This window comes from Parasteatoda tepidariorum, chromosome 6 (genome assembly GCF_043381705.1).
Source record: "Parasteatoda tepidariorum isolate YZ-2023 chromosome 6, CAS_Ptep_4.0, whole genome shotgun sequence".
NCBI classification, from domain to species: Eukaryota; Metazoa; Arthropoda; class Arachnida; order Araneae; family Theridiidae; genus Parasteatoda; species Parasteatoda tepidariorum.
Genome location: NC_092209.1, coordinates 47,604,208 through 47,626,736, shown reverse-complemented (window position 1 = coordinate 47,626,736; position 22,529 = coordinate 47,604,208). Strand labels below are relative to the sequence as shown.

General features: G+C 26.3%; 1 protein-coding gene across 1 annotated transcript in view; it reads left to right on the top strand.

Moving 5' to 3' along the window:
* LOC107436315 (protocadherin Fat 3) overlaps positions 1 to 22,529 on the top strand; it is a 204,753-nt gene that overhangs the window by 111,682 nt on the left and 70,542 nt on the right. Inside the window, exons 16-29 of the mRNA XM_016047974.3 lie at positions 3,057 to 3,142; positions 4,792 to 4,876; positions 4,979 to 5,107; positions 6,566 to 6,877; positions 8,616 to 8,855; positions 10,112 to 10,372; positions 10,480 to 10,582; positions 12,156 to 12,283; positions 13,775 to 13,899; positions 15,038 to 15,216; positions 16,534 to 16,772; positions 17,972 to 18,155; positions 19,053 to 19,192; positions 20,448 to 20,741. Of these exons, the coding sequence (XP_015903460.1) occupies positions 3,057 to 3,142; positions 4,792 to 4,876; positions 4,979 to 5,107; positions 6,566 to 6,877; positions 8,616 to 8,855; positions 10,112 to 10,372; positions 10,480 to 10,582; positions 12,156 to 12,283; positions 13,775 to 13,899; positions 15,038 to 15,216; positions 16,534 to 16,772; positions 17,972 to 18,155; positions 19,053 to 19,192; positions 20,448 to 20,741 (2,505 nt within the window). The remainder of the gene's footprint in view (positions 1 to 3,056; positions 3,143 to 4,791; positions 4,877 to 4,978; positions 5,108 to 6,565; positions 6,878 to 8,615; positions 8,856 to 10,111; positions 10,373 to 10,479; positions 10,583 to 12,155; positions 12,284 to 13,774; positions 13,900 to 15,037; positions 15,217 to 16,533; positions 16,773 to 17,971; positions 18,156 to 19,052; positions 19,193 to 20,447; positions 20,742 to 22,529) is intronic.

Below are 22,529 nucleotides of genomic sequence, written 5' to 3'. Positions count from 1 at the left end.
GGTATGATGACGCCTTACTGGAATTTCTGGTTTTCAAAATTATACTTCTCATTACCACTCATTTAGTAAAAACTGAGAGTAATCTTGGTAAAATTGAAGTAAATTTAACCGAATAAGTGCTTTTTATGACATGCTCTAATGAATCATGATAAAATGTTTTAGCACTTAAAGCAAATTTTACCACATATTACTGTTAATTTCATTTAAATTACTACCAAAGTACCATTTTTGTTGTTTCCAGGCAGTTAGAAGCACGGTAAATTTTATCATATTCTAGTAGATCTGACCTTACTTTCTTTCTCGATGTGATAAATATTTATTTAATTATTTTTACATGACCATATTTTGTATAAGAAAATCACAATTTTCTTACATGATCTCACGAAAAATGATTTTATCTAATCTGTGAAATCACTTATAAAACGCAAAACCGTTCATAAAAAAATAAAAAGAAGCATTTAGGGCAATCATGTAAGGGAGGATCCTTTAAAATCCATGAAAAGTTTCTTTCAATAATGTTCACGCATAAATTAACATTTCTATAAGTGATTCATTGCTTAGACCTTTTGAATATAGTCATTAGTTTCAACACTTGACGTTTCTAACAAAGAATCTGACTCTTCATTATGAATTGTCTTCCGTATTTAAATACTAAGTTATTATTTTTTAGATTATTTTTGCATTGTCGCTAACACCTAAACTTTAATATTAACATTAATATTAATTGAAAACTTTTCATTATTGCGTGTTTCTTAGTGAAAATACTCTTGAAAAATTGTTTTTTTTTATAAAATATTTTTTGATATTTTTTCTGTCTTGTTATTGAACAAAAAAGGTTTTTTTTTTGTTTTCTTGTAACGCCAGCCAAATACTATAATTTTTATTATTTTTAAAATAAGTTCATAAACGAAATAATTATAAACTCAAAAATAGATATTCTTTTAATAATAAAAAAAAATTTAATTTAAAAATTAAAATATTTATCGAAATTAAAACATTTTGGAAGTAAATTTTTCGTTCTGTCTGTACTTTAATTTTTTTTGCTAAATCAAGCTGGTTTTGTAAATAATTATGTAAATTGTTTTCTTTTATAATGACTTATTTTGATTCTCTCTTTAATATTTTTTTAATTCAAAATACAACATTTATCATTTTTACTAATATTTCAAACAAAACAAATTCATTGTTGAGGTAAATTTTCAAGTATAAAAACGAAGAAAAATTTTCTGAATATTTTTTGCTTTGAAGTACATCAAGACAAATTTTGGAATATTGATGAAACTTTTTTTGACGTATTCCACCGATCACTAACAAAAATATAAATCATCTCAAACTTTTTCATGAATAAAATTTGAAAACTCTTATCAATCAAAAACATTTTAATAATATAAAAAAATGATTTATTGAAAGTTTTCTGGGCTCTTTTTTCATCATTCTAAAAATATTCACCGTGTATAAAATATTTATCAAGTTCAATGAACTTTTTATGTTAGATACATTTGTTTTGTCTTCTTTTTTTTAACTTTATAACTAAGTGTGATTGAATTTGAATTAAAAAGGTAATAAACGGAAGGGTTTTCTGTTCCTTGTTGCTATTTGTATTGTATTGTTCCATTTAATTTAAAATTGTATCTGCAAATGATTACATTTATAATAATTTAAATTTATAAATGCAAGTTTTAATTTGCATAAACTCTTTCACTGTTAAATTAAATTAAAAATTAGATTTTTAATCACAAAAAGAATAAATTTTTTAAACATTTATTTATTTAGCTGACTTGCAGTTCGAAATGGAATAATTAAATTTTAATGAAAGAAGAAAATAAATATACATTGTTGCGCATTGCATTTTTTTTTCATTTCAACCATTTATTTAAATTTTTTATTGTTAATTAGAAATATGGTGATAGTTGAAATTCTTGGAACGCATTGCTAAGAAATTTATATTTACCATTTATTATTACTATAACTATAATTCCTTTTTCGTCTCTATAAATATTATAGAAATTGAATTTCCTGAGTTGCAAATTTATTAAATTTTAAAACTATTTCAGCTGTGTTAACAAAAGTTATCCTTTATTTGATGTGAAAATTATGTCTTTTAGTCATTCATATAGGGAAAAAATGAGTTATGAAAGGTATGAGCTGTAGGTAATATTAATGCATGCTACAATCAATATTCCTCACCTTAATTTAAACATGCTTGGCGTCCTTATAGATGGAGGTACTTTTTTATTAAAAAAAGCGAAAAAAAAGGATGCCACAATTGTTTCATTATGAGCTTTTCTATCTAGCTAGATATTTTTGTCTACTATTTAAATATTTATGTTAGATTCTGAATTAAAGCTTAAAGTTATAGGCAGCAGAAAAAAATATCACTTAATTATAAACAACTATGTTATTACTAATGTGTTTCATTTGGATGTTTTTCATATTTGGATCTCTTTCTGTGTTTGGTCAAGAATGGATTCATAAAGCCTATCCAACAGTATCTTCATACATTGCTTTGATAAATTTTACTGCATAACTAAATAAACGGAGAAACAAATTATAGTAAAATTACCACACTGTATTGTAAAGACATTCCTGGTAGAAAAAGAAAAGCATTCTAGTTATGAAACCAAAATATGCTGTATTTAAAGCATTCATCTGGTACTTTTTTCGTTAATAATGTAATGGCTTACCGAAAATTCTGATTCACAAAAACTATTATTCTTTATTATTCTTTTTTTTTTTTGTATTATTTAGTAAAAAAAAATGCTAAACTAAAAAGGTAATTTAACATAATAAATAGATATTAGATACGATTAATTCAGATCTACACTATTTAATAATATTTCTTTTTTATTCCAATCAAGTATTTATGGAGCGCTTTAAATAAAGTGTAATGTTAAAAAATTACATTTAACTTTATTTTATAAAACATATCATTTACAGTGTCATTGAATTCAAGAACTCATTAGCCACCATTTTTTTACTTCCTTCTGAAATTTTCATATTACGTTCATAATTTTATTGAAACCTTATCTAATTTAATTAACCGATTTTTCTTTTAGGCTAAAGATCCCGATTCCGAGACAGTTCTGCAGTTTTCTCTTGTAGCAGGAAATGACGAAGGAAATTTTGTTGTCAATCCTTCAACGTAAGTCAACAATGACTTAATTGAATACCAAACTGTTTATTAGTAGAATATTTTAGGCATATGCCTAAACCATAATTTTTAAAAACGAATTTTAATACACTAAAATTTTCATTTTTTACAAAATTTTTCGTTTTTAATGAATTGTAATATTTTAATTGAATGTTTCTTTCTAACTAAATTTTACTTTTTAAATCGAATTTTTATTGTATAATCGAAGTTTAATTTATAGTAATTGTTAATTCAATTTTTAGTTGAATTATGTTTTGATTACTTAAATAAAATTAGTCATTTATTAGGAACATATAATATTTTTTTTTTTTTAACTACGCGCATTTAAAATTTTTATATTTTTCTTTATAACTAAATTTTAATCTTTAAATCGAATTTTTATTGTATAATCAAATTTTAATTTACAGTAAATTTTTCAATTGCTAATTGAATTTTTTGTTGTATTCCGTTTTGATTATTTAAAGAAACTTAATAATATTAAACGTATTATATCTTTTATTTTAATTTCACGTATTTAAAATTTTTACATTTAACGAATTTATGTACCACGGCATAACAAAATGAAATATGTTGCTAAAACTAAATAGTGTATAGATTTATTGTTGAATTTAAATTGAACTTTGACGATACGGTTTCATCAAATGCTATTTCCTATTTAAATAGATTTAATATTAAGCACAATTACGTTTAAACGCATTGCAAATTATCATAATGTAATCACATATTAAATAATCATTCATTACATTAACAACACAACTTCAAAATTTTATTTAACTTCTAAGTTAAATAATTCAAACAAACGTTAAAATTGCTCTACTTTGCAAATTTAAATTCCACAACATAAAATGAAATTTTTAACAACAAGGAGAAAAAAGTTCTGGTAAAATTACCGAAATGTATGCTAATGACATCGCCGCTTTTTTTTTTTAAAAAAAAAGAGAAAACATACTTCGACAATAAAAATAAAAATATATGGTATTAAAACCATTTATTTGGTAATTTTTCCCATCACATGGTAACGGTAAACTATAAATTCCCGTTTTAAAAATAATTAATATGGTTTAATTATTTTTATGATTAAATCATATTAATTATTATAATTAATATGATCATATTGATAATTAATATGACGCATTTTACTACCACACACTTAGCAAAAAAAAAAGCTGAAAATTAAATTTAACCGAATAAACAGTTTTTATGCCATATTCTAAGGTAGGATGATGAAATTACCGAATTTTATGGAATTTTATCGCATATTATAAAACCATATTTTAATGTTAATTTTATCAAAACCACTAATGCTAAAAATCCACCACTACTAGAATAATTACTGAGCTTTTTGGTGTCCCCTTACAGCCAAAAACACGATAAATTTCACTATATTCCGGTAGTTTTGACCATATTTTCTTTCTCAAAGTAGAAAAGTATACATACAAAAGTATACTATAGTACAAAAGTGCTTTAGTACATACAAAAGTATACTAACGTTTTAAATTCATATCAACATAATTTTATCAATCGTTATTGTGTATTTCTAAACAGATTTGCCATAATATAGAATCACATGCAAATACGTAATCAAATATAATCATGTGCTATATAATCATATAATCATATTAATATTTTTTTATTTCTAGCGGACAAGTACTCACTGCCGCTGTAATGGATTATGAAAAGAAACAAAGCTATGATCTGTTAGTTCAAGTATCCGATGGTATAAATGTAAGTGCCAGCATAATTTTTAATCATAAGTACATAAAAATTAAAAATTTTAATTAAAATTATTAAGCTAACATTAGTTAATTGATATTATTTCCTTTTTAGACTGCTGTTTCTCCAATGACTGTAAACGTAGTGGATATTAATGATCAACAACCTATCTTCACACATAATTACTATAATTTCTCCATAGTTGAAGAAATGCAAGAGAATGTTACTGTTGGTTCAATTTTGGTAAGTTCAATTTTTATTATCAGTTTTTTGAATTTACTAGATTCAAACGTTAGAAACTTTACCTACTTACAGTTTGTCATAATTTTATAGTAGTCACTTGATTGGCATATATATTTTTGACTCTAATAAAACAATATCTTTTATTTCATAACAAGACTAATTTTGAAATATTTAAAATAATAATTATTATTATTATAGGCAAAAATACTTTTTTTTAAATATTTCTTAATTTTTTATTCTGTAGGACTTTTCTTTTCTTATTTCTTGAAGTTTTTAAGGAATTCACAAAATATGACAAACACTGTTGTCTTTTCAAGCCAAAAATAATCTAAACCTGCATGATTCATACAAAAACAACATGGGTGTAAAATATTCTATTCTAAATTTATATAAAAACGACAATGTTCTAGACCAGTGATTCTCAACCACTGTGCCGCGGCACTTTTGTGTGGCGCCAAATTCTTAAAATGTGCCGCGAAATATTAGAAAGGATACAATAAAAATTATAATGCTTTTTTTATTATGAGTAAAGTTTAAATTAAAGAAAAGTGTATATATCTACACTTATATATATATACTTTCAAACGGAAATAAAAGCTCATCATTAAAGTAAGCTATGAAATTAATAAACGAATTAACAAAGGATAACTAAAAAAACAAATATATAAAAAACAAATTAACGAAGGATAAGTAACAAAAAAATAAGCTAACAATTAATAATTAGCAAAAAAACTAGTTCACAAGAAATCACAAAAAAATAACAGTTAATGTAAAAAAAACTAAAAGTAAATAACTATAGAAAACAAGCTAACAATTAATAACTAGCAAAAAAAATAAATAACTGTTACTAACTAATCAAAAATTAGTCGAAAGAAATAATTAATCCCTTAATAAACGTGCTTTAGTTATTATTTTATTTCACATATATTTACATTATTTTATTTCACATTCAAAATTATTATCACAAACTATTTGACGCAGTGGTATAGTAGTTATGTAAACAACTTTTAATCTAATTTTTTTCAGTGTGTGCCGCCAAATTTCGAAATCGTTAAAAGTGGGCAGCAACAAAAAAAAGGTTGAGAATCACTGTTCTAAACAATAAATGATTTGTTTTTATAAAACCTTTCTACTTTTTATTTATTTATTATTTTACAATCCAGGGATTGTTTAATTTTGGGTATAAATACCTTAAACATAAATTAATCCCCGTTTACAAAATTGCTTTAATTTTAGTTTAGAAAATGAAACTAATAGTAAATTTGACTAAATTTATCAGCAAAATATGTAACTTCTATCCTTATCAGTGACAGATTCGTATGATCTTATTATAGGTAAAACACTATCTTTAAATATCTAAATCTTGTTGACAGTAATTATTGATAATACTGATAAAACCTCATTTGCCAACTGTGTCCCAGCATTATTACAGAATAAATGTTATTTTACAATTTATAGGCTTTGGATGGAGACTCGGGTCGTAATGCTATTGTCCGTTACAAGTTGTTGGGTGACCAAGCAAACGAAGCATTTGAAATCGATGAGACAGGCAACATATTAAGTAGAAGACGACTTGACAGAGAGCAGGAAGCCATGATTGATTTCTTGGTAGTTGCTTTTGATGCTGGCACACCACAATTGAGTGGCACAGCAACTGTCGGAGTACGTGTAGAAGATATTAATGATAGCCCTCCTTACTTCGACTCAGATACTTATGTCGTCAGCGTGCCCGAAGAGGAGAACCCTCCATATACTGTTCACAAAATGCACGTAAGTTGACCACAAATAATTTTCTACGTTAACCTTATTTCTTTAAACAATCTGGTTTTGATATATAAAGATTTATCAAAATCAGATCAAAACCAGATAGGATTTGTTATATAAAACATAATCTTATTGATTTATAAAAGCTAATTAGCTAATGAAAAATATTTGTTATATTCTATTTCAAAAGAGAGAGAAGGAAAAAAATGTTGAATGTTTATATCTTAGAGTTATATAATTTACATTCCTAAATAACTTACTTAGATGAACTTAATTTTACCGAAAATTTTCTAGATAACTTACTTAGATGAACTTAATTTTACCGAAAATTTCCTAGATAACTTACTTAGATGAACTTAATTTTACCAAACATTTCTCAGATAACTTACTTAGATGAACTTAATTTTACATAACTGAAGCTGTTAGATACTAATGTTAAATTCGTCCTACTCTGTATAGAAAAGCAATAAAAATAACACGAAATGACTTCAAGTATTTATTAACAATAGTTAAAAAAAGAATCTTATGTATTAAGTGGTTCCATAAATTATGTATTAAGTGGTTGTAACTCAGAAATCCTTAGAAAAGCAAAACAGAATCAATTAATCTGGAAATTAAAAAACGTGAATGAAAATAGATTGGTCATGTTCTACGTAAACTTGAAACATTAAAAATAAAACAAGTTTTTGAATGGAACCCTCAGGGCAATCGAAAAGAGAAAACTTAAAAACACAGGATTATTGTAAGTGAATAAAAAACAATAAAGACACGGAAAAAGGCAAAATACATGGCCACAAATTAAGTGAGATGGAGCGCTATGATAGAAGCTCTATGCTCCAATTCGGAGTGAATAGGAATATATATGTATGTGTAAGTTCTTAGATAACTTATTTAGATGAATTTAATTTTAACCACCTTAATATTGCACGTAATTCGATGTTTTTTTACACCTGAAATGTTGTTTTAATTCTATGTTTTATTACAGATATATCATAGATATTCTATATTTATTATAGATATTCTAAATTTATTATAGGTTTCTGATAAATATGAATTCGTGGAAAATTACTCCGATTTATAAATAATTAATATGGATGATGAACCAAAAAGATATTTATTTAACTAAATTGATTTAGCTTATTAGACTTCTGGACAAAAACAAAGTATTAGTAATTTTTTTGGAATTTCTAAAATAGTTGAATATTTGTTCATCAAACTCTCGTGTTAGTTACCATAATTTGGTACAAGAGAAGTCAAATTATTTACATGATTTTCTTATCGACAAAACTCCACGTATTTTAAATAATACAAAAGTGACATATAGGAAGTATTTTTGAATAGAATGCAAAAATATAATATAGATTTCGGTAAAAAGTTTCTAAATTTTTATGGTAATGCCAAATAAGTATTGGCTAAGCGTAATTTAAAAATGATAACATCTGTTTGTAAAGCAATCAGTTTAGAAGAATTATGTGTGTTTAATTATTCTTAAACATATGTTGTTATGTAACAAACTTTATTTCAGTTTTTTTTTCTATTTCTAAATAACACCAAATATTGAAAAATGATCCATAAATTAAAAAAATAATTTAACCATAACTCTAAAACCACAAATTCTAAAATAATTCCTCCTTCAGATAAGTTCTTCAACGCAAATTCGCGTAAATGTTTGTTAAGTATTTATGCTACAAAGATATTGTAACTATTTTTTCAATAATGTTGATTTCTTTCCTTTCTTTTGTAGGCAAAAGACGATGATGTTGGCGAAAATGCAGTTTTAAAGTACCTCATAGTTGGAGGAAATGAAGATAAGATGTTCACCATTGATGAAGATAATGGTATAGTAATCACTGCAGACAAATTGAACTATGAAAGACAATCAGAATATGTGCTGCACGTTGCCGCAAGGAATGTCAAGCCTTTCCAAGGACCACAAGCCTCAGCCCTTGCAAACCCATTTGTAAAACTAGTCGTTAAAGTAATGGTAAGCATACCATTTTTTCACGATTAATATCAATTATTTTTTAGACGCGTACTCGAATTTTTTTCCATCGTTTTATACCTGAATAGCCAATTAATTCTTTTAGTAATTGTCCGCAATGTCTTTGAAGATATCATAAGAATTGCTTCTAAACCTTGTCTATGAGCAATAATTTATTAGAGGTATTCGAAAAATATATTTCTGAATTGTAACATATATCATAGAATGTTATTCATTATTGCAAAATGCGAAATTTCAGCATCATACCTTTATTTTCTCTGGTGATAGTATGAAGTCAAAAATTCTTGCTAAAGTATATTCAGCTGGAGGGATACGTTTAATTTTTTGGATTAAACCAAGAACTTTCCTAAAACGATAGAAACAGAAAATGCTTCATTAAAGAAAATATAGCAAAAACAAATTAAATTTGTTCCGAAGTACTGATTCACAAAATGCAATAAAATGGAAAATGCAAAAAAATATTACAAAAAAATAATTATAATATTTAAAAACAATAATTAGGTTTATCGTGCACTGCTTCAAATACCGATCATTCGAGCTTTTAGACCTAAATTCTTATTAATAAACAACAACTTGCCTTATAGATTTTTGTTTATGTTTGTCCTTGTAATTAAAATTAGCGTCTCAAGGTCATATTTTCTGTTTTTGTCGCCTTGGTAGCGATGTGACAGGTAACTGCGGCAGTTTAAAGCTTTTTGTTCTATAGACTTTTCATTCACACAGCAGATAGGGAGTACTTAAAACTTATAACTGTTATTATTACAATATTATTATTGTTGTTGTTGTTTTCGTATGCCTGTTAAGGCATGGGGTGCGAATGTTCTTGTTTTCCAGTGGCGCCATCTATGACTAAGAAAAATTGTAATATGAAGAGAAAATTATATTATGGCCAAAAAAATTATATTATTATTATAATATTAGTATTATAATAACGTACTGGCGTAGAGAAAAAGCTAGATTTGCGGATGCCATAATAATATTGAGGGAGAAAGTAGGGAAATCACATGTGGATGAAATGGTAACTTGGAAGGGAAAAGTAGGGAAATCGCGTAACCTTAAGAGGACTATTCGATTTACCAATACTACAAACAGATACCAAGACTCTTGGAAAATAAGTGATTATTGGAAATCCTTATATTTTAAGCTCTTCATTGTGAAACTCCTTTATTTTTATTTCTGCTACATTTCAAAATCATTCCCCGTTTGACTAAAATTTTCGCATTTTGTTCTTTTTGTAGGATGTAAACGATGAATTAGTTGTCTTTGATCGTCAATCTTACCAGTTCCGGATACCAGAGAATTTACCAAGAAGTGAAAGTATCGGCTACCTAAATGCAACCAATCTCCACAGGTCTCCCCGAGATCAATCTATCGTTTATTGGATAGGCGACGGTAACAGTCAAGAACGATTTTGGATTAATCCAAGATCAGGAGAACTGGTCCTGACCGAAACTGTTGACAGAGATCCCCCAAACAATCAGCAAGTTTTCCAACTTAGGGTACGTTGATTTTTATGCATAAATTCTAGTGCATTTTTTATGATATGACTACTTTTTAAAAAAAAATTTGAATGCAAATAATCTTATTTAATGATAATTTACAATAGATGTTCGCTCGAGATCAGTTATCAAGTAATGCAGCAAACACCAGCGTTCCTGTAGTTATCGTCATAGACGATGTTAACGATAATACACCTACATTCGATGAAGGTAAGTTATCTTTATAATTTATTAAAGAAAATAAATCGATATTTTTGTATTTCAAAGGTGTACATGTAAATCATTTGAGTGTTATGGAATGAATAATTTATTCTGTGACAAATACTATTTCCAGTTGAAGGTTTTTAAAGTGAGAAGGATTATTTCACTTCTATTTTTTAAGCTAAAATATTCAACTATCAAAAACTAACTAAATAATAGAATATTAATTGATTTCAACAGTTGTAAGTGCAAAATATCATACTTGCAAGGAGCATATATATACATTGTCTCTGTAGTTTTTTTTTAAATAAATTCCAGTTAAGATCTCGGAAAAATGGTAATAAATAAATAATCACACGAAACTGAAACCGTAAGCTATTACTTGATTTGCTTCAAGATTTTACAAATTGGAAATAGCAGTCAACATATTTCAAGAGCTTAAAAAACAGGTCTTGAGAATGGGCGTCTGTTTGTTTCTGTTTTTTGAGAGCTTGAAACATGTCGACTGTTATTTCTAATGTGTATATTTTTGAAGCGAATGAAGTTTTTAATCAAATAAATATTAATAAAGCTAGTATTTTTTTCTCTACACTGTAAAAAATACTGAGCATTTTTTTTTTTTTTTTTTTTTTTTTTTTGTGTGTGTGTGTGTGGAATTTCTCAGTGTATTTAACGGTTTTACGGCCCTATTATTGACAAAATGGTTTTTCGCCGTTTTTCAACCTAATCACCAACAGATTAATACTGTCAGTTAAAATTCTAGTTTCTGCCAGGCAGTTTTGCATTCCGTAATAGATTTTTAACTTTTCTCCAACTATTTTCTGTATCATTGTTCTTGTTTTCTAGCAATTACTTTATAGTTTTGAACATCATATATTCGACTTTTTTGTCAAGGTGATGCAATGTTGAATACCGAAAAGCTCGGTAATTTTTACCGAACCGCTTTTGAAATAATTTTAGTAGAAATTACAATAAAATAGAGCTTTATAAAATGCTATAAAACTTAGTAGTTTTAGCATGATACCTTAGTGCATGTCGTAAAAACCATTTACTCGGTAAAATTTGCCTTTCAATTTCGTATCTTTTACTAAATGTGCTTTAATAGGAACTATAATTTTGAAAACTAGTAAATCCTTACCATATGAACGGAGAAAACAAAATATGAATGGTTTAAATACCGTATATTTTGGCTTTATTAACCAGAATTATGTTTTTTTTTCTTCCTTTTTTGACAGAAATGTCAATTACATACAGTACGGTAATTTTACTAGAATTTTTTTTTCTTGTATACTCGTTATTTTACAGGATTTGTACAAAAATAAGAACTACTAAAATAGTAAAAAAAAATTTCTCCCGAAAAATAAGTTTTAAACAAAAGCATGGACACTAACAAAAGTACAAAAAAAGCAGGTAAAGCCTAAAATTTTTATTATCTACAAAAAAATCGAAAAATTAACTAAGATGGTTATTAACTGCTAAATTTCCAATTTTTCATTTTTCAATAAATTCTCATACTATTGCTTTTGTGTAACTTAGAATAAAGTTTTGTGCTTATTATTTTTCTGAATGATTTTCTTTTTAGAACGTTATGCTTTGGAGCTTCCCGAAAACTTGCCCCTGGGTACGACACTGCCTCCTTTCTTTAGAGCTAAGGATATTGATGCTGGTCCAAATGGAAAAATCGATAGATATTACACTAATGGATCCGATGTAAGTTCATCTTTATTTTATAGAACGTTTGTGTGGTGAATCCTTTAATGAGGTCTTTTGAACGATGTCTCATTTTTCTGAAGTCCTAGCGGAAGAAAAAATATTTTACAAAAAAAATGTTACAACATTGGATTTTTCAATGGTCATTGAAAATTTATGTTGATAATATTTTCAAATAAAAACTGAATGATTTTACTCTAATTTAAAATCGTTTGTAGTTTAATTCAGTTCGTTGTTTTTAAATTAGTAATTTTTAGTACTTTTTTGGAAAAATTCTAGTTAAAAATGTACTTATTGCTCGAAATGTAATTCCTTCTCTCGATTTTAACTTATTTTATTGATTAAACTTGATAATATTTTTAAATAAAAACGGAATAATTTTACTTTTATTAAAAGTCATTTATACTTTAATTCAGTTCGTTGTTTTTAAATAAGTAATTTTTAGTACTTTTTCGGAAAAATTCTTGTTAAAACTTTACTTATTGCTCGAGATGTAATTCCTTGTCTTGATTTTAACTTATTTTATTGATCAAACTTGATAATATTTTTAAACAAAAACGGAATAATTTTACTCTTATTTAAAATCGTTAATTCTTTTATTCGGTTTGTTGTTTTGAAATTAGTAATTTTAGTACTTTTTTATGATAAATTCTAGTTAAAGATTTACTTATTGCCCGAGATGTAATTCCTTCCTATGATTTAAACTTATTTTATTGATCAAACTACCCTAGATCTTGAGTAAAATTTCTAGGCCCCGATGATATTCAATTCGTTTATAATAATTTCTTTTAAAAAAAAAATGTTTTCACGAAATAGCTGTCGAATATTAAACACTCAGGATTTTTCCAATGGTCGTTGAAATTCAATTTTTATAATATTTTGAAATAAAAATGGAATGGTTTTACTTTTATTTAAAATCATTTATACCTTAATTCAGTTTGTCGTTTTTAAATTAGTAATTTTTAGTACTTTTTTGGAAAACTTCTAGTTAAAAATTTACTTATTGCTCGAGATGTAATTCCTTCTCTCGATTTTAACTTATTTTATTGATCAAACTTGATAATATTTTTAAATAAAAACGGAATAATTTCACTCTTATTTAAAGTCGTTAATTCTTTAATTCAGTTTTATGTTTTGAAATTAGTGATTTTAGTATTTTTTTATGATAAACTCTAGTTAAAGATTTACTTATTGCCTGAGATGTAATTCCTTCCTATGATTTAAACTTATTCTATTGATCAAACTACCCTAGATCTTGAATAAAATTTCTTGGCCCCGATGATATTCAATTGGTATATAATAATTTCCTTTTGTAAAAAAAATTGCTTTCACGAAATAGCTATACGTTTAAAATTTGTTGTTAATGTTCTAAAAATTAAAAAGATTAAAAAATTAAATTTTTTTAATTAGAATTAAAATACAAATAATAAAGGGTTTCTTTGATAATTAAGGTTATTTTTAATTACATTTAAACTTTTTTCTTTCTTTTAGGATGTATTTCTAGTCAATAATGCTACAGGAGCCATTACACTCATTTCCAATTTAGATTACGAAGCTAATGATCAACACGAGTTTACCGTTTTTGCTGTGGATGGAGGTAGACCAGCTAGAATTGGGTAAGTTCCATAATTTAACAAATTGCATTAAAATTTAGAGGTTTAGCACTTTCATGCAGCATTCCTGTACAAACGTTCTGCACAGAGCGTTTATTACAGAGCAATCCCGATTCTCCACAGAGAATGCGTGAAACGTTCGTTAGTACTGATCTCTCTTTTACATCTAATATATACGTACGTGCGTGTTATAGTTTGACTTTAACTTACTTTACAATTAGAATTAATTCACTTCACTTCAGACTTATTTCAATTGTTTTTAACTAACGCGGAACATACTTCATTCCCCGATCATAATGATTTAAGGTATATTGTCTTACAATAATGATTTATGAAGAAAAAAACAACTTATTATTGAATTATTTAAATTATTATTGAATTATTTAACTTATTATTGAATTATTTTTTATTGAACAACTTATTATTGAATTATTTTTTTATTGAACAACTTATTATTGAATTATTTTTTTATTATTGAATTATTTAATTTTAAAAATAAAGATTTGAATTTATTTTTTTGAAAAATAGATTTTCTAGTTATCTTATATTTAAAGAGAAATATTTTGAAGTACAGATTTATAATGAGTACGAACTGGTCCAAAGCATCTCAAAATCCGACTCTTATTTGACATTGTAAACATTTTCTTAAAATACCAAATAATATGTTTTCGAAGGTAACAAATAACGCGTGTTTTTAAAATACTTACTAACATGTTATTTTAAACTTTGTTTTAAATATATTTACATGTTTTTCAAAATACCTAATAAACGTATGTTTAAAAAAAATGCTAATTAAAGCATTTTCAAAAATGTCAATTACTGCACTGAGATAAAAGTGTCGTCAAAACTATCAGAACATGCCTTAAAGCATGGCATATTTACTTTTCAGTTTTGTATCTTTTTACTAAATGTGAGATAATAAAAAGTATTATTTTAAAAACCAGATTCCCGGTAACCGTTACCATATGAACGGAAAAATTACCAATTGAATGATTTAAATACCGTATATTTTGGTTTTACTAACCAGAACTATCATGTTTTTTTACCAGAAATATAATTAACATACAGTACGGTAATTTTACCAGAAAAACATATTTTAAAATCGAGAAGAAAAAAATATATTTATGATTCCATTTTTTAGATCCGCCAATGTTGTAATAAAAGTTCAAAATATCAATGAATTTGCACCTGATTTTGTGGGTCTACCTTATGATTTCCGTGCTGAAGAGAACGCAGCAAAGGGAACAAAAATTGGCCACGTCAAAGCCTTTGATGGTGATGGTGATAAAATAAAATACAGTTTGTCAGGTGGAGATACTTGTAAGTAACCTCGATTGACCTCACTTTAATTGACTGTGATATTCATGTCATTTGTAAGAAAAATCAACATTTTAAAGGAATTAAGGCATTATTATATTGTTTATTTTTCTCTAAATCTTTAAGTGTTTGACCTTATTCAAACTAATCATAAGGAAACTAAATTTTATTTGGTTATTTACCTGAAGTTTGAATTTGTGTGAGCACACAGCAGTTGTCTACGCATGTAAGAACCCCAATCATTGTAGATAAATCTCACTTTTAAAAACAAAATCCTGCTTGTTCTTGTAGTAAACGTTTTGATTTCTTTCCGCAATTGTATTTTTTTTAAATATACTTGTATATAGAGAGAGCACATTTGTGCAGTCATCGACTAATCGAAATTTTTTTTTCGATTCAGAATTTTTTGATTTTTAAATTAATAAAGTGTATCTATAAAGTTTAAATCTTTTATAATCTTTCTTTTGAAGCAAATGCCATTATTCTTGTAAAAGGTACAGTCGACTGTTACGTCAATGATACTCGACTTAGAGATTGATGACGTCAATAGACAGTAGACTGCAATAATCCAAACTACTTACTTAGAGAATTCTATTTTAGGCTCTATTTTGGCTAAGACCTTTATAACTATTCACCAAATATGCTTCAGACTTGCATTCTAGAGCATATTTCCTATCCTATATTATTCTTCTATGCTATATTATTCCTTTATTCCATACTATTCTTCTATTCTATATTATTATACTATTCCACAATATTCATCTATTCTATATTGTTCTTCTATTCTACAATATTCTTCTATTCTATGCTATTCTTTTATTCCATTATTCTATATAATTCATCTATTCTATATTATTATTCTTTTCTACAATATTATTCTATTCTACAATATTATTCTATTCTACAATATTCTTCTATTCTATATTATTCTTCTATTCTATATTATTCTTCTATTCTATATTATTCTTCTATTCTATATTTTTCTTCTATTCTATATATTCTTCTATTCTCTTATATATCCACGAAGAAGGCGTAGACTTATAATAATCTATGTTTCATCTGTTTTCACAGCAAAGCAAGTCAAGGGAACCCATATACACATATATCAAGGGAACTTATATATACATATTTATCCGAATGAAGATTTTTAATTTATTCAGAACTGTATATCCAATGAAAATTTTGAATATTGAATTTGGTTTGAGTATGAATCCTCATTTATACGGAGAACTGAAAGTAAAACTGATGAAATCTTCATTTGCTATTTAACGGATGCCTTTAATGGATAATGTCTACATATCTTTTGTTTCGATTTTGTAGCTTTCTTCATGATCGATGAAGATACAGGCGTTGTTTACGTAAAGAAAGATTTGGACGCAAGAACCAGATTTTCTTTTATTGCTCGGGCTACTGATGATGGTGTACCACAGAATAACAGCATTGGCGTGCAAGTCAATGTCTGGGTCCGAGAAAGAAATGACCATCCGCCAGTGTTTACTAGACTCTCTTATTTTGGCGCCGTAACCGAAAAACAAATCACAGATAAACCTGTAGTTAAAGTAAGTGTTCTGTTTAAGGTTAATTTGATTTTTTTAACAAATGTTTAATACAGAAAATTTCTACCTTAAGAAATCGTAAACATAATCAATCAAAAAGCACATGATTAGTAATTGGAGATGCTTTAAGGTTAGTTACGTACACAACACAAACTGTTAAAAATTCCAGATTATATTTCGGTATAAAGTACCGGCACTTTGGGTACATCATTTGTAAAATCCATTTAACCGAAAAATCAATTTTTGCGCAAAATATTATATTGTAATTTTTACGGTAATATTTATTTAATCGACGCCCGGTGACTGAGCGGTAGCGCTTGGCGCTGTCGTGCCACAGGTCCTTGGTTCGATCCGTGGGCTGGGCAAGGTTGACTCAGCCTTTCATCCCTTCAGTGGGTCTATAAAATGAGTACCAAGCATGCTTGGGAGCCAAACACTGAGGTTTGCGCGTTGGGCTGACCACTCAACCGGAGTAACTGCTTTTGCACCTCAGAGCCCATCGGTCAAGAAAACTGAGATGGACAGAGTAGGCCTTGGCCCTCCATGGGCTGTCGCTCCATTGAGTTTAGAGTTTATTTACTTAATTAGATTAATTATATACGTAAATTATTACAATAAAATTTACAGTATTCCAGATTTCTTGTTCCGGTAAAAAAGGATTTTACTGTGAAAAAGTACCAACAATCAGATTGCCGGTACTTTTTCTGTAATTTATAAAGTTTTTTTTTACAGTGCAGGAAACAAAAAAATAAAAAAAAAAATTACTATAAACTGTAATGAATAACTAATAAAAATAACTAAATAAAAATTACTATAAACTGTAATGAAACTTCCTTGTTGATTAAGCAGGGCAGTTCGATATAAATTCATTAATCTTAGAAAAAATATTAATTCAATCTTATGGAAAACTCTATGGATTATAACACGCGGTATAAGTTGCCGAAGAAAATTTTAAAATGTACACCAAACTTAGCGTGAAACGATTCAGAATTGCATATTTGTGTAAGGTACATTCACATTTAGTTTTATATTTTCAAATTTACTTTTTTTCTTAAATTCGTGGAAAACAGTTAAAAATCTTGTTTTTCAATCTAAATACTTTAAAATAGATCTATTGTATTTTATATAAATTTAATTCGTGTTCTTTAAATATATTCTATCGATTAACTTAATCTGATTAAAATAACCATTGTTTCTGACAGTTGATCGCCGTGGATCGTGATCTTCAGAACAACACCGTGACTTACAGCATCAAAAGTGGAAATGAAGATGGAATCTTCGAACTCCACCCTTCTTCAGGAGAGATCTTCGTCAAACCTTCTGAAGCTCACAGGGTAGATTACGACCAGACAAAGTCATACAGCCTCCTCATTGAAGCTAGAGATTGTGAGTAATCGTTTTAATTAGGTCAATCGATGATCTACTTTTAAAGGATCCACTTTAAATTCTATTTTATCAAAATAATTTTCCCACTAGATTTCGAATGCCAGAATTTAAATGGTTCTTAAATAAAATCAGACGTTTTAGGTGTCAAAAATTTTTTGTGTCCAATTTTAGAGAATTCGATTCGAACTGTTGACAAGCTTTAGACGTAGACATTAGAAAAATCAGACTTCATTTGCTGAGACGTCTAATCTAAAGAATATTTCGATTGTTGAACGTTTTAGGTGTCTAATGCTAAAAAATTATACTTCTACTGAAAAAATTTAAACATCGAATGTTAGAGAATTTAGCTTTTAAGAAATTATTTTAATCAGATAAATCTACAATTAACAACAAAAATCAACAATTTTAAGTGTAAAATTCTAAATCTTATTATTTAAAAACTATTTTTAGATTTTTGTTCAGTTTAGAAAACGAAAATTTTAATCGAATTTTAGATCTAAGTTTAGAGTTTCGGAAAGCACTGTTGAAACATTTTTGACGTCTAATTTTAGAGAAACTGATTTCAATTGTAGACAAGTTTAAACATCTAATTTCAGAAAATCAAATTTCGACTGTTTGAAAGTTTAAGAATGTTGAATTTTAAAATCGGATTTCGATTGTCGAAAGATTAAACGTTTAAGGATAGAAAATCAGACCTTGAAAAATTTGTGACACATACGAATGCTGCACTCAAGGTGGGAGTAGTTCTTACCGTAATTTGATCCGAAATCGCTCACAGTGTATCCACTTTTTCAAAAATATCTATGTTATAGAATATATCATATTATGAGAGTTGATCAATTTCATTATTTTATTTTTATAAATAACCACTTAAAAATATTTCATTCATTCTTACAGCACATGCGACATCTCTGTATGGTCTAGCTATGGTGACAATTGATGTTATAGACACAAACGATCACCCACCAGTGTTTACGCAAATGTCATACTCAGCTTCACTTGCTGAAAATTTGCCAGCCGGACATTGCTTCCTACAGGTATGCTTCAGTGTTGCTGAATTAAGATTAAAGAGTTATGATTTTTAAACGGCTTAATGCGAGGAAATTAAAATATAGCCAAAAGAAACACGTTATTTGAATTAATCAAGTCAATCCATCTTGCAAAGAAATATATCATATTAAAATTTAAAAATCGTCATATGCTGATACAGATTTTAGTGACTTAATCTGTATCAGCAAATATACTAGAGCGTTACAGGTTGTATTTTAGTAAAATAAATGGCATTGTAAAAAACTATTGGAAAAAGCACAAAAACTAAAACCGCAATAATGGTGCATAAAAATAATAATATTTAAAAAAAGAAATAAATGAATAATTCATGTGATGGTAAATCTGCTGGTTTTATGTTTTGCATTTAACATTTTTCTTATATATAAATTAGATTTTGATGTGGACTTTTGGTCAATAAAATTTTTTAAATAAAAATTTGCAATACCATTCTAAATATTTTTTTTTACTAAGAGATTTTAATTACTTAACATATGAAAAAATAACGAATTTAAAAATAACTGAAGCTTTATAGTAAAGCACCATTATTTTTTACTTGTTAAAAATATTAAAATAAAATTTATAATATTTACCGTCGTATTGCCGTAAAATAATAATGGTGTAGTAAAAAAAAATCTAAAGTGAAGAACATACATATTAAAAAAGCAGTAATAATCTACTAAAATTAAAAATAAAATAAAAATAGAAAATTTTAAAAGTATTTTTTTTTAAAGATAATGTAAGATAATTCTGAACATATTTTTGAAAAAAAAAATATTCGTAAAATTTTTAAATGTAAAAGAAAATAAAAAAATGTAGTTTTAAAATTAAATTAATTTCAAAGTAAAACCAATTTTACAACATTAGAATTGTCAATATATTATATTCTGCACAGTCGTATTGCAGTAAAATATAAAGGTTTAGTAAAACGTTTAGGGTCAAAACATAAATAGTTAAAACACAGTAATGGTGTAGAAAAAAAAATTTAAAAAACAGTCCACTTTTTCTAATAGTTTAATTAAATGTTATTCTACGTATTTTATTTCTCCTCGATGATGTTGTTTGGAAATTAATGAGTTTGTAACATCATCCAAAATATACTTCAAAAAAAAATCTTTTTCAGATTTCTTTTAAAAAAATCTGTTAATTATTTATTCCGCACACTTATAACATTAATATACGTGAAAATACCGAGATTGAAGTTTTAAATAATTTATGCAGAAATATTTTCGATCTATAATATAGATTCATGCTGAAAGCGGTGATTCGGTGGATACGCTATCATATGCGGTGGACAGAAATACCATACCTTTCACAGTTAATCCCAAAACTGGTGATGTCTGTACAAAGCAAGTACTTGATAGAGAAGAGAAAGATACTTATGAATTTGTTGTCATTGCTTTGGATGGGCGGTATGAAACTAAATCACCTGTTGCCATTCGAGTTCTGGATGAAAATGATAATCCACCCAAGTTTGAAAGAGAACGATACTTTGTCAGCATACCCCCACAATCACAAGCAGGACGAGCTATCATACAGGTTAAAGAATTTTATTTAAATTTTATATATTTTAAATTATAACATCGTGTTTTGTAATAGTTTTATTGTGAAGCATTTTAAACCAATAATTGGTATTTTTATTCTCCCTTTAATAAGTGCATTAAAAATATGCGATAAATTATTTATGTTGTGATAAATAATTAATAACGCAAGAGTATTTTAATATACAAAAATTTTAATACTGATGCTCTTTCAATAATTTAATATTCAAATAAATAAAATTTGTAATTTAATAATATAATTTAAAAATAAAATAGATAAGATTTACGATTAAATAATTCAATTTAATAACAAAATAGATATTATTTGTTATTAAATAATTTAATTTCATAATACGATAGGTAATATTTATAATTTAATGACTTAATTTAGCAATAAAATAGACAAAATTTATAATTTAATAACATAATTTTTCAATAAAATAGATAATATTTCTAATTTAATAATATATTTAAATAATAATTAAATTGATAATATTTATAATTTCATAATAAAATAGATTATATTTATAATGTAATAAATAAATAGATAATATTTATAATTAAATAATGTAATTAATGCAAAGAGGGATAATAAAAAATTAATAATTTTCTAGTGTAATTTCAAAGTGGAATTATTGAAAATATCTATAATTTTTCGCGATTTATGTAGACACAAGAAAAATAGATACTAAATAATTTGTAGGATAACCTATCGTTAATAATGACAGAAAGAAAATGACTAATGATAATTTCAATGGATGTGTTATTTTTTTATTAATTACAAAATAATAATCGTAACTATAATTTAAATATCAATATTTTCCCAAATATTATTTCAAGCTGTATTCTACAAAATATTTAAGAATTTTTATAGCCATTTATGCTGTTCGTTTGAAATTTAAATTATAAGTACACGTTCAGATCTATAAATATCCTCCCATTTAAAATTTTTAAATTTTTTTTTATTTAGTTCTAAAAACGTTCAGAGTGTTAAATTGAATCTTATGTGCAGGTTAAAAATTTGCATCGATTGCAACTTAATGAAAAAAAGCTAAGATCAGAAGAAAATTTAATAATTTAATAATTATTCTATTTTTTTTCTATTTATTTAGATAAAAAACTTTCGGAGTATTAATTTCAAACTAAAGTGCAAGTTAAGAGTCAACGTCTATTGCAACTTGTAAAAATTGCTCACATTTCGTCTTTTATTCGAAAGCTAAAATCAGAAAATATTTCACGCAGTGCTGCCATCTATTGATGTTGAACTTATCCACATCTTCTCATAACTGGTTATTCGGCAATTCGTTTGAACTTTTTGCAGATGTAAATGATTTCATAAATATTTTTATAATTATTAGTTTTAAATAAACTTTATTGCGATCAATAACTAACCATTGTTAATTAATAAAAACTGTATTTAGAACTTTCTATTCCTTGATTATACGATTACTTTGAGTATAAAATTTACAAGAATTAAAATGTAAATAATCACTTAAAAAAATTTCTAATTATTTCTTGTTATGAAAAATGTTTCTTATTTGTTGTTATTTTTTTCTCGATCTTTATTTTGAGCATGATTTGAATAATTTAGTTCCCGAGTCATGTAGCAAAAATATTGTCACAAGATAGTTATAGTGCTGACACCTATTAATGCAATTTCGAAAATAAATAATATTTCTTAATTTTTAATTTACCTTCCTTTTATAATATTATAAACATCGAAGGTAATAATTTCATAAAATTAACAGTATCATGATGTAATATTTAACAGAAATATTTAACTTTT